Source organism: Ailuropoda melanoleuca, chromosome 3 (assembly GCF_002007445.2).
Source record: "Ailuropoda melanoleuca isolate Jingjing chromosome 3, ASM200744v2, whole genome shotgun sequence".
Taxonomy (NCBI): Eukaryota; Metazoa; Chordata; class Mammalia; order Carnivora; family Ursidae; genus Ailuropoda; species Ailuropoda melanoleuca.
Window position 1 is genome coordinate 69194564 of NC_048220.1, and position 13944 is coordinate 69208507.

The 13944-nt window shown below is 36.8% G+C and overlaps 1 protein-coding gene and 1 long non-coding RNA gene across 7 annotated transcripts in view; one reads left to right on the forward strand and one right to left on the reverse strand.

Moving 5' to 3' along the window:
• Positions 1 to 10241, forward strand: part of LOC100473443 (endoplasmic reticulum aminopeptidase 2) — a 42872-nt gene extending 32631 nt beyond the window's left edge. For 5 of the 6 annotated variants that reach the window (XM_034656549.1, XM_034656550.1, XM_011225484.3 and 2 more), the window contains 4 exons: positions 2051 to 2212; positions 2722 to 2862; positions 7914 to 7995; positions 8717 to 10241. In XM_034656549.1, the coding sequence (XP_034512440.1) occupies positions 2051 to 2212; positions 2722 to 2862; positions 7914 to 7995; positions 8717 to 8860 (529 nt within the window). In that variant the 3' untranslated portion in view covers positions 8861 to 10241. The remainder of the gene's footprint in view (positions 1 to 2050; positions 2213 to 2721; positions 2863 to 7913; positions 7996 to 8716) is intronic. The other variant, XM_034656552.1, reaches the window with a different exon arrangement.
• LOC109488539 overlaps positions 1 to 13944 on the reverse strand; it is a 114803-nt gene that overhangs the window by 94565 nt on the left and 6294 nt on the right. The window lies entirely within an intron of this gene.

The window sequence follows — 13944 nt, forward strand, 5'->3', positions numbered from 1 at the left end:
ATTTTATATTGTTGTAGTTAAAACTCTCACTCTGGAGTTGGATGTTTTGAGAAATCAAACTTGTATGTGAATCAAGGAAAATTCATTCCTTAAAAACGGAAGAAAAAATTCACAATTTTGGGGCTGTGCAATGTAATGTTGCCCATTTTTCCTGTGGCAGATTGCTGATAAGCTATCATAATTTCTCTCCATATAACTGAATCTCATGAGCTTTTTGAAATCCTTTCTTGAGTTCTTCTTTTTAAAAACATTAATTCCAAGTTTTTCTTTGTACTTTTCTGGTCGTTGTGATTTGAGCCAAAAATCAGTTTTATGAAAAGGATCTTTTAGCTCTATTTTTCTCTTCTTTTTGTTCATGTTTGAATAGGTGGTAGGAGTAAGGCTAAAAAGTAAACATCCTGTTGCCCTATAACATAGGGAGGTATTATTCCATCTTTATACTTGTTACAAGGGGGATGATCTTACCTGCAGAAACCCACCTATGGGTTAGATATGAGAGTTCAACATGTTTAATCAGATGTTATACTTATGAAAATATAAAGCTCATTTATGTTTGTAATCAATAATACATAATTAAATATGATAGGTTTTTCCCCTAAACGTCAAGACCACTAGTATTAATCCTAATGAAGAATTTTCTTACATAGATTAGTGACTTCATTCATTTGTGTATTCAAAATATAATTTTTTGCGTGCTGCCTATGAACCAGGCACTGCTTGTAGGTACCAAGGATAAAATAGTAAACAAAACAATTATTATGAGTCCTACTTTCAAGGAACTCACAATGTATTTGTTATCAATTTTCATAAATTTGTACAGTAAATATACTAAAATCAAAACAATGTAGATTATAATTTAATTGCTTAATCTTTGTTTTGTGATTCAACTGGCACTTGGGGTATTTAAGCTCATATAGTGGAAATAACACAAGCATTAGAAACATAGGTTTAAATTCCATCTCCAAAATGGCTAGTTATATCATCTTGTGCAAGTTACTTAACCTTCCTACCTTTATTTCCACTTTTTAAAAATCAGGATAATAACTATCTCACTAGGTAGCTTTGACAGTTAAATACGACATATAGAGACTAGTACGATCCCTACCATATGGTCACTGCATGATAAATGCAAATTTCCTGCCCCATTCCTATGCCTCTGTTGTGGTTTTCCTGAGCCATCAAAATGAATAACAGTTATTACTGATCTAGCAATATTGGAATTAAAAACCATAGCCCAAATTAGAATCAAAACTAGTTAATATTCTACAGGGCAACAAAACCCAAAAATTGTGGTATCTTCTTTATGCAGGCAGAAAATAATTTTATTATTACATCTTATCAGTTTTACAAATTATAAATGACTGAACTTAATCAGTTGTGCTAATTACAATTTTCTAGACCCAGAGAATCAGATGACTCTCAGACAGTCCTGTTAGAAAATGATCTTAATGTGATATTAAAGTAGCAAGTAATCATGTTTTATAAAAAAAAATCACAGAGCACCAATGAAGATTATTCAATTCTAGAATTCTATATAAACCAACACTTTATATGCCAGAAATCATGTCTTTTATTTATTGATTCTATAAAGTTTCTATTTTCATCTCTAAGTTAAAATTTTATGATCATTCTCGTTGCTAACTTTTTATCATCAACAGGGGGAAAAAAACCCATAGGGCACCTGGGTGGCTCAGTTGGTTAAGCATTTGACTCTTGATTTCGGCTCAGGTCATGATCCTGAGATCAAGCCCTGTGTAGGGCTCCCTACTTGTGGGGAGTCTGCTTGTCTCCCTTTCTCTCTGCCTGCCCGCTGCCACCCCCCACTACCTCTTTCGAAATAAATAAATGTTAAGGAAAAAAAACCCCACAAATAATTTGCAAAGTAACATTATATAAAATATTTTCATGAAAGTTTGACAGAAGAAAATGTTTAACACACTACTGAAAATGACTCAGGGGTGATTCTGTTATAGCAATTTAAAACCGTAATAAGAAAAAAAGGTTTTTGTCCCGGAGGACATTTTTCTTCACTTTGTTCTTCATATTACAGCATTCCATCGGATGTTTTAAAGATTGTGTATTCTGTGGGTGCTCAGACAACAGTAGGATGGAATTACCTTTTGGAGCAATATGGACTGTCAGTGTCAGGTGCTGAAAAAGAGAAAATTCTGTATGCATTGTCAACCAGCAAACATCAGGAAAAGTTAATGAAGTAAGTGCATTAATTTAACTAACTTGTTAAAAGTTAACTGGTACAAATTCAATGAAGTCACCAAAATATTGCCCCCAACTTCAAAGGCATAAAAGAATTGCATCAAAATTTGATTTGCTTTGACTTTACTTCCAAAAAATACATATTGACAAAATGCAAATGGTGAAAACATATATTCCTAGCTGTTAATCAGGTGATCGATATTGGACAAATGGCTACATTTTACTTTCAAAACCTTGGAGAAAAATGATCACAAGAATGCATTCTTGTCTATAAGATGTTGTACAAGATGCTAAAAAAAAAGTGAAAAAAATTACTGCCAGAAAAATATTAAAAATTCAACTGAAACATTAAAAATGTTAGCCAGTAAGGAATTTATTATTATTTTTGGTAAATTATAATTTTATCAGGCTTCTTTCTCTTCTAGTCTCTTAAGATATCGGTAGCCTGAGTTAATTTCCATTACATGACACATACCATGATAAATCAAATGGTCTTTATTTCTTCAGATTAATCGAACTAGGAATGGAAGGAGAAGTCATCAAGACACAGGAGTTGTCCTCTCTTCTTTATACCATCGCCATAAATCCAAAGGGGCAGCAGTTAGCCTGGAATTTTTTAAGAGAAAATTGGACCCATCTCCTAAGAAAGTTGGTATTCATTTATATCCAGTGCATGCTCTTGTATCTAGATGGCTCAGTTGCCTGAAACCAAGTACAATGATTTGTCCCTCAAAGCATAAATGATCCTATCTCTACCCAAATAGTTTGATGAACACTGTTCATTTAAAAACTTAATACCCCGAGTTACTCTGTCCAGGTGTGAAGAGAGGAGTGAGAAGTGAGTGGGAAAGAGATTTCTCTCACTCAGCCCAGGCAAAGAAGAACTGCTGGGAGCCAGTGTGAGAAGAGTTCAATCCAGTCATCAGCCCCATCCACCACATTCCTCCTAGCTTCCTCACCAGCCCAGAAGAATCCAGGGAAGCCACATAGAGTACATCAAACACATTTGGCTTGCTTTGTTAATGGAGAGTTTCAGGACCTTTGATGTCAGAGCTAATCTCCACCCTCAGCTCCCCTGTGGAAGTGGCCCGGTGGAGAGCTTAGAGGAGCTGAAACAAATCTGATCAGAAGTTTTGTGGGAGCCATCCAAGCCTCACTCAAAAGAATAGAAAAATCTAAAATGCAGTTTCTATATTCTCACCTCAAGAAACTGGAACAGCAACAGAGGGACAGGCCTAACCCACTGACAAGGAAGGAGTTGACCAAGATTAGAGCAGAAATCAATGAATTAGAGACCAGAACCACAGTAGAGCAGATCAACAGGACTAGAAGCTGGTTCTTTGAGAGAATCCATAAAATTGATAGACCACTGGCAAAACTTGTCCAAAAACAAAGAGAAAGGACTGAGATTATTAAAATTATGACTGAAAAGGGAGAGGTCACGACCAGCACCATTGAAATTGCAAGGATTATTAGAAACTTTTATCAACAGCTATATGCCAAAAAACTAAACAATCTGGAAGAGATGGAGGCCTTCCTGGAAACCTATAAACTACCAAGACTGAAACAGGAAGAAATAGATTTCTTAAATAGGCCAATTAACTATGAAGAAATTGAGTCAGTGATAAACAACCTTCCAAATAATAAAACTCCAGGCCCAGACGGTTTTCCTGGGGAATTCTACCAAACATTCAAAGAAGAAATAATACCTATTCTCCTAAAGCTATTTCAAAAAATAGAAACAGAAGGAAAGCTACCAAACTCATTCTATGAGGCTAATATTACCTTGATCCCCAAACCAGGCAAAGACCCCCTCAAAAAGGAGAATTACAGACCGATTTCTCTAATGAATATGGATGCCAAAATCCTCAACAAGATCCTTGCTAATAGAATCCAACAGTACATTAAAAGGATTATCCATCATGACCAAGTGGGATTCATACCTGGGATGCAAGCATGGTTCAACACTCGCAAATCAATCAATGTGATACATCATATCAACAAGAAAAGACTCAAGAACCATATGATCCTCTCAATTGATGCAGAAAAAGCATTTGACAAAATACAGCATCCTTTCCTGATTAAAACCCTTCAGAGTGTAGGAATAGAGGGTACATTTCTCAATCTCATAAAAGCCATCTATGAAAAGCCTACTGCAAGCATTATTCTCAATGGGGAAAAGCTGGAAGCCTTTCCCTTAAGATCAGGAACACGACAAGGATGCCCACTCTCGCCACTATTATTCAACATAGTACTAGAAGTCCTTGCAACAGCAATCAGAAGACAAAAAGGGATCAAAGGTATCCAAATCGGCAAAGAAGAAGTCAAACTGTCTCTCTTTGCAGATGACATGATACTCTATATGGAAAACCCAAAGGAATCCACTCCCAAACTATTAGAAGTTATAGAACAATTCAGTAAGGTGGCAGGATACAAAATCAATGCCCAGAAATCAGTTGCATTTCTATACACGAATAACGAGACTGAAGAAAGAGAAATTAGGGAATCCATCCCATTTACAATAACACCAAAAACCATACGTTACCTTGGAATTAACTTAACCAGAGACGTAAAGGACCTATATCCTAGAAACTATAGATCACTTTTGAAAGATATTGAGGAAGACATAAAAAGATGGAAAAATATTCCATGCTCATGGATTGGAAGAATTAACATAGTTAAAATGTCCATACTACCCAGAGCAATCTACACTTTCAATGCTATCCCGATCAAAATACCGAGGACATTTTTCAAAGAACTGGAACAAATAGTCCTTAAATTTGTATGGAACCAGAAAAGGCCCCGAATCTCCAAGGAACTGTTGAAAAGGAAAAACAAAGCTGGGGGCATCACAATGCCGGATTTCGAGCTGTACTACAAAGCTGTGATCACAAAGACAGCATGGTACTGGCACAAAAACAGACACATCGACCAATGGAACAGAATAGAGAACCCAGAAATGGACCCTCGGCTCTTTGGGCAACTAATCTTTGATAAAGCAGGAAAAAACATCCGGTGGAAAAAAGACAGTCTCTTCAATAAATGGTGCTGGGAAAATTGGACAGCTACATGCAAAAGAATGAAACTTGACCACTCTCTCACACCATACACAAAAATAAACTCCAAATGGATGAAAGACCTCAATGTGAGACAGGAATCCATCAAAATTCTAGAGGAGAACATAGGCAACAACTTCTATGACATCGGCCAGAGCAACCTTTTTCACGACACATCTCCAAAGGCAAGAGAAATAAAAGATAAAATGAACTTATGGGACTTTATCAGGATAAAGAGCTTCTGCACAGCCAAGGAAACAGTCAAAAAAACTAAGAGACAGCCCACGGAATGGGAGAATATATTTGCAAAGGACACCACAGATAAAGGACTGGTATCCAAGATCTACAAAGAACTTCTCAAACTCAATACACGAGAAACAAATAAACAAATCATAAAATGGGCAGAAGATATGAACAGACACTTTTCCAATGAAGACATACAAATGGCTAACAGACACATGAAAAAATGTTCAAAATCATTAGCCATCAGGGAAATTCAAATCAAAACCACACTGAGATACCACCTTACGCCAGTTAGAATGGCAAAGATAGACAAGGCAAGAAACAACAATTGTTGGAGAGGATGTGGAGAAAGGGGATCCCTCCTACATTGTTGGTGGGAATGCAAGTTGGTACAGCCACTCTGGAAAACAGTGTGGAGGTCCCTTAAAAAGTTAAAAATTGAACTACCCTATGACCCAGCCATTGCACTACTGGGTGTTTACCCCAAAGATACAGACGTAGTAAAGAGAAGGGCCATATGCACCCCAATGTTCATAGCTGCATTGTCCACAATAGCCAAATCATGGAAGGAGCCGAGATGCCCTTCAACAGATGACTGGATTAAGAAGCTGTGGTCCATATATACAATGGAATATTACTCAGCTATCAGAAAGAACGAATTCTCAACATTTGCTGCAACATGGACGGCACTGGAGGAGATAATGCTAAGTGAAATAAGTCAAGCAGAGAAAGACAATTATCATATGATTTCTCTCATCTATGGAACATAAGAACTAGGAGGATCGGTAGGGGAAGAAAGGGATAAAGAAAAGGGGGGTAATCAGAAGGGGGAATGAAACATGAGAGACTATGGACTATGAGAAACAAACTGAAGACTTCAGAGGGGGGGGGGTGGGGGAATGGGATAGACTGGTGATGGGTAGTAAGGAGGGCACGTATTGCATGGTGCACTGGGTGTTATACGCAACTAATGAAGCATCAAACTTTACATCGGAATCTGGGGATGTACTGTATGGTGATTAACATAATATAATAAAATAAAATTTAAAAAAAATAAAATTAAATTTTTGTTTCTTAATGTAAAAAAAAAAAAGATATTTTGTGGGAGGCCCTTCCCCCCTTCAAAAGTCGATCAGTTTGGAATCTTTTCTAGGGCTTCTCCTCTTGGGAGAACCAGAGTTTACTCCAGCATGCTCCTGGGCCTAAAATATCCCCCAGAATGAACCAATAGTGATTAGACTTCAGTGGAAGGTACAGGATAGCATTGCTTTCTCTCACAACAGCTCAGCTGTGCTCAGCTATTCCTTATCCAAAACCGGAATGTCATTCATGAACTATATGGAAAATATCCTGAATCCGAGAGCTGTGCAGTCTGCTCTGTTTACCTTAGTGTCACTATCTTTGATTTCAGTCATCCTGGGTTCCTCTTCCCTCTCATTTGTTAGCCATGAAGGACTCAGAGTCCCTACAGCTTTGTGTAAGCAAAAAGAGCATTTTCACCCCTCTCCCAGGCCTTTAAGGGGTTTGATATTCACATGGGACCAAACAGTTATGCAAGTGCAGTGTGTGTGTGTGTGTGTGTGTGTGTGTTTCCTTAAAGATCACTGGAATCATTGGTTGGGTTGTTTGCATGACTACCAGTTCCCTCCCCTGAAATGATCAGGCTTTTTCTGCAATGTCATAGATTTCTTTTGTCCCTGGAAATGATCCTGCCTGACCATGTGCACAGCCTGGACTCGGAATCATTTCTGGGACGTATCTGTGCTCTGGTTTTCAGCACAAATCCCTTTGACTTATGGTATAAATTCTCTATATAAGACACTGGGGTGAAGGATGCACTCTGTGGCTGCAAATGAGAGTTCAACCAAATAACATTGCCCCCCCTCAAAATACAGAGTATAAATGCAGCGGATTTCCAAAATATGATGAGGGAAGTATATTAAATCCTGTGTTAAATTAAATCCTTAGTCCTGTATTAAATTTTCTGTTGAACCTATAACCTAGTATATGAATATAATACATAAATAAAAATATGTGTGTTGGGAAGTTCTTGGGCAAAAAATCTTTATCAGTGGAGTGCATGATAAAAAAAATAGAACATAGAGAATACTGCTCTAAGCATAAACATAAATTTAAACATAAATCCTGCTGAATAAGCTAGTCACAGTTCCTAAAAAGTCTTTATCTACATTTTTATCTTGTGGTTAAATGTGAGATATTTCATAGCTTTGGGATTTTACTGGATGAATAAATTATTCTTAGGGTAATTAATAGAATATATTTTAATGCACAAGCTTATCATATAGTTATTAATGTCATACATTTTAAAACATATGATATCATAAAGATAAGACCAGTATTTCTATTACTTAAATCTGTGGGTATCTTTTTTATTTTCAGATTTGACTTGGGCTCATATGCCATGAGAGTGATTGTCTTTGGCACAACATCTCACTTCTCTTCCAAGGATGAGTTGCAAGAGGTTTGTGACTCTCTACTGCTAACAACTTAAAAATAAATGTTCAAATCATAAAACTGAAACTGAACTTAGATGTAATCTGGTTTAAAGTTCTCATTTTATTAAAAGAAAATAAGTAGTTTGTCCAATGTTACATAGCAAGTAAATGGAAGGGACAGGACTAGAACCTCTTAAAATAAAGGTGTTCATAGCATTCAAAATGAAAATTACACTTGAGAGATGAGTCCTTGCTGATTATTTCTTTCCTCGTATCATCACAGAAATGACTATATTGAAGCCTGGAAGAGTACTGAAAGGTCTTTTTTTAACAAAACTACTCTTGTTGATAATTCTACTTTTTTTTTAAAGCATTCTAATATTTTACATCTTCTTTCCAAAATAAATCTTGAATTATTTACCCTTGAAGGAAACTCAGAATTCTAGAACTTAAATCCTGGCTCACTACTTACTATATGACTTGGCTCAATCATTTAACATTTTTACCCACAGTATGCTCACTTGTAAGATGAGGATTTATCATTCCTGTCTTACATTGTTTGAAGATAATGTGAAATAATAATTATACAGAAAAAAAAGAGAGAGAAGAAGAAGATAACCATTTTAAGGTTGGCAGAGAAATTATTACTCTGGTGTTTGTATAATTTGCAAGCTATTTTGAAGCCCTTTGCAAGAGCAAGTATTTTATAAACCATGTCAGCAATTTTTTTTCTTGCTTATTTTTCAGGTGAAACTGTTCTTTGACTCTCTTAAGACCCAAGGATTACATCTGGATATTTTTCAAACTATTTTGGAAACCATATCCAAAAATATTAAATGGTTGGAGAAGAATCTTCCCACTCTGAGGACTTGGCTACTGGTTAGTTCTTAAATGGTTGGTAGAAGGAGCACATCAGATGTCGGCATGAAGTCAACAAAGCTCAAGTCAAAGTTCCGGATATTTGATCTAAACCACGAAGAAGCCTCGAGAAACCCGCCAGTGCAGCTGGCAGCTCTCAGATGTTGTCTCTAGCTGACAGATGTATGATGTTGAGGCGGGGGAGTCCAGTTCAGTAGCCTATTTAAATGTAAACTTGCTGAATAATGGAGATGTGAATGTAGATAGATAGGCATAGCTGTAACAGATAGCCATACCGCACACTGGCTACATTGCCTTACAGCACGCGACCTTTTTGCTTTTTTGATGCTTTTTCTAACCTTGCTTAGTATCCTGCAGCTTGCCCGGCCAGTTTTACCTTCAAGGAAACATAGCCCATTCTTTTTAAAAAAATCTTTCATTTGCATCCTTTCATCTCCTCCCTCTCTTCTTTCATCTCAGCCTGAATAGTTCATTTAATTTTTACCATTCATGGAAAATCTGAATCAAATTATGAAATATAAGAATCAGGAAAGTGGAGAATTTGTCACGAAATCTCAGATTATTAGAAACTAGGTGTCAGGGTTTACCCACAAACCCAGGAGGGCTGCCTGGCTTGAGCCTCATATTCATAAAGAGCCTCAAGGATAGCCTTCTGAGGTCATCTCCACGGGCGGTAAAATTGTAGTCACAGGAGAGGAGAGAGAGATGATACCTCACCACTTTAAACCATACACTATCCCATTTTTAATATATCCTTTGAAAATGGCAAAATTAGGTTGTATTGCATATATTTCCAGTTAACTCATGGTTTAATGTAAATATTTAAATGAATCATCATATTTTCTAACCCAGCTTTAGCTCTTCTTCATAGTTTTAAGAGAAACTCCTGATCTCTGAAACACTTTTCTAGATGCTTCTCTTACGTGTTTTATTAATAAGGCATTTGGAATGAGTAAAGAAACCACCACTCTAAATACAAGTTGTAAATTTCATAAATTCATGTGCCCACATATGAATCGGTATGAAGGTATAAACATGCTCTAGAAAAATCTAATCAATACATAGGTGATTAACTTATCTGTGCTATTAAGGGAAGCTGATATTGGGGCAGGGGTAAGGTGGGAAGGGTGTTAACCAATCCATTTTGGAGTGATACCTTGAGGGTTTACAGATCTTTCTTTGGTGCCACAGTCAGAGACAGGGTACTTTGGATGGACCATGGCCATGACCCAATACACATTTTTTTAAGTTTGTTTTCAAATAATTTCTTGGAATCTTTGAAGCATCTTTGACTCTAGATTTGACCTGGTCGTGGTCCTACCAAGGTCTGTGTGACATGTGATAACCCTCTGGAATTGTATGTACTTTCAAATAAAGAAACTGAAAGAGTAAAGAATGTTATTTTTTCCACCAAGGTAATGTGCAGATTAAGCAGAAGAATGTGTATGAGGTTTGGTAGATCTGTGCTGTCATATTTATTTCCATAAAATAAGTAAAGACCTTTCTTTTGTATAGTAAGTTATCTACCATAAATTTCCAAGTTTTTGATTCTCTTCCTTTTAGTTCTTTATGTATACACATTTGTAACTTCTCAGACTTTTTAGAATTGAGTACAGAAGTAGAAATAGTAGAAGTAGCATTTTTATCACTTGTTAAAAATGAACATGATAATTACTCTACTCTGCCAATAATGGTTTAACAAATAAGAAGTCCTTTTAAAAAGAAACCTATTGTACTTGGCGTGGTATTTCAAAACCTTTATGGTAGATGCCAAACCCCCAGCACCAACTAAGACTTGGCTAAAGTTTGTTTTACTTCCTTTTACCCCAAATGAACAAACAAGTTGTGAAATATTTATATACAAGATCATGAATGGATGATGGAGGGAACAGACACAGCTCCATGTCTGCTAAATTTCCACAGAGACTTGGGAGAATTTTGTGGTCTCTGAAGCCCACTCAGAATGAGAAATCTTCCAGATCAAAGGAGCCTAGAACCAATGTCTTGCTCCCTTTTAGGCTTTGTGTGGGGGAGAGAATGGGGACTTCAGCCCTCAAGAGTCCAACTTTACCACCATGGTAGGAATTTCTTGTCCTACTTCATGTAAATCCTTTTGCATTTCACTCCTTGCTGTGTCATTGGGTCTATTTGAGGTTCCACATTTTCAAATGATCAGAAATCCTGATTTTTGGAGGGAAGTTCCTGGGGTGTTTTGTTTTGTTTTTTTGGGGGGGCTTATTTCATCCTAACTGTAAGGGGGACCTCCAAATAGTCCCAGAGGCTAGTTTTCCAGTTGAACATTGATGTCTACCAAACACAAGGTTGTTTAAAATGGCCACATTTTTACTCTACAATATCCCTTTACTTATATTCGTTATTGATCTTCTTTCTTCCATTTAACCATGTGTCACTATTTTTCATTTCAGCATGTAAGGGTTTACAACCTTTACGTTTACAGGCTTTAAATCATTTATCTGTCATATTGTCTGCTCCCTGAAATCTTAATCTCATTCATCGAAGTCATGTTTCCAAATCATAAGGAAGAAAGGGTGAAAAATATTATGAGAGAAGTAGTTTAGCTGGGTTGAAGCACATGTGTATTTTATGTAATCTAATATTTTAATAGGTAGTGCCAGATTATCTTTCTGAAAGGGGGTGTTAATTTATTTTCTTTTTCTTTTTTCTTTTTTTTAAAAGATTTTATTTATTTATTTGACAGAGATAGAGACAGCCAGAGAGAGAAGGAACACAAGCAGGGGGAGTGGGAGAGGAAGAAGCAGGCTCATAGCAGAAGAGCCTGATGTGGGGCTCGATCCCATAACGCCAGGATCACGCCCTGAGCCGAAGGCAGACGCTTAACCGCTGTGCCACCCAGGCGCCCCTCTTTTTCTTTTTTTAAAGATATATTTATTTATTTGAGAGAGAGAGCGTGGGCGTGCACGCAAGAGCGAGCAGGGGGAGGGGAAAGGGAGAGAGAATCTCAAGTAGTCTTTCCCCTGCCTCCCCTGGAGCACAGGGCCTGGCTTGGAGCTTGATCCCATGACCCTGAGATCATGACCTAAGCCAAAATCAAGAGTCGATTTCCTAACCTACTGAGCCGCTTAGGCACCCCTACTTCACTTACTTTTTACACCTGTATCCTGTACTTGTCAGGACCAAATGTTAATCTTTCATATCTAGTAACACTTTCCCTGGTAAAGTACAGCTTCCCCAGATATTTACATAAGGATGTCACTAGTTTCTTTTGATTGATATTTCCTTGATGAATTTTTCTGTATCCTTTTCCTTTGAATTTTTCTGTATTTAGTTTCAGATGAGTCTTTTGTAAGCAGGCTGTACGTGAATTTTGTTTGCTATTATATTTCCCAGCTTGGGCAAGCTCAGGCTCTCCCATCTGTCCTCTCCACTCTCAAAGCCGTTCCCCCCCAAAAAAAGGCCTCAAGGTGAACACTGACTTCAGCCTTTGCTTATCCCTCAGAGTTCCTTCCTTCAACTTGATCCATAACTATTTCTTACTAGCTTTTCAGGTCACCAATATATTCAAACAATTAAAAAATTTTTTAATTCTACATTTTAAATTATCCTTAGCAAGAAGGTCAGTCAAGGTACCTAGTCTAGCATATTCCCAGAAGCTGTAATAATTTATTTTCAACAATGTGCAAATGCCTAACACTTTTACATAAGAGGCTCCTTAGGATGGAAATTGGTTTGCAGTATTGACTGCGTAGTATCGATTTCTCATAAATAAAGTTGTGGGATACCTAACATTGTATCAGGAAGTTAACAGTATAAACAGATCATTTGTTCAGGATTTAAATCAGGAAAATTTTCCAATATTCATAGGGAGAAATGGTTAGAAAGTTTGAGAAATGTAGACTTAACTGACGGAGTGAAAAGAATTTCTATGTCTCAATCACCTATGTAAATTTTTACTTCACAACCATAACTTCAAGATCTTTTGCTAATTTTTTCTCTTTTCTCCAAAAGTTTTCATCTTCTACCATGATCCCAGATAAAGTCAGCAAACTAATTTTCTATTCTCGATACATGATTAATTAATTCTCACATTTAGGTCTTTACACATATGATTTCCCACACTTCAAAGTTCATGCCTCCCTCTGTTGAATTATGCCATATTTCTTCCTTTCGATACATCATTTCAGGTTCATGTTTCTGTAAGGAATTCACATGTTGATCCATCTGACATGTCCCTGCAGTCATCTAAACAATACTTCAGTTATAATTACAAAACCCATTTTAAGGTAGGCAGAGTAAATTGTCTGTCAAAAGACTGAAGGGGTACAAAGGACATTATTTCTTGGTTTTAAAACCACATTCCTCATTAAAAACTGTTCTCTAGTTAACTGAGCTTGGAAATTCTAACTCATTTCTAATTATTTTGAGTTTGAGTTGGGAAAAGGTTAGGTTGAACACTCTAAACACTCAAATATGGCAAGAGGCAAGGATGGGGGTTGGAGACTTTTTTCTGAAAGAGAAACAACTGTCTTCAGGGCCCAAGGCGATTAGCATATACTTTTATTTTCTTTCCGTTCATGCCTCCAGATATAGGCCCAAAGACTAGTAGTAGGAATTTTAGAAGGAAATTGAGAAGGAAGCTGGGTAAGGGGTAAACAGGTCAAGAGACTGAAGCTGATAAAGATCAAAGACAAAATCTGGTCTGAAACAACTATACACAATTCCTGTGAACCAGACAGAGCCCTCAGGAGTCAGACGTGGCAAATTAATTCAACTCACCTCAAGGACTAAATTAGGGTCTCTTAAGCAATAGTGAATTAGTTGTTACTTAATGAGAGAGGCTATACAGCATTTAAATATTTGCATGTGTTTATTCTTATTCTAATTTGTGCCTTATCTATAAGCAGCAGTTATGACATTACTGATCAAAGCACTGTTTCCTTTTATTTTATTTTACTTTATTTTATTTTTACTTTATTTTATCCTGTTTCAAAGCACTGTTTTAAAAATAATGTTCTATATTCTAGAAAAACCATTACCTGGTAGAAAAAGCATATTATTCTCCTAGTTTCAGATAACTGTTTCACTGGGCAGCCTAGCTGTTTGGACTTTAAGGCCAA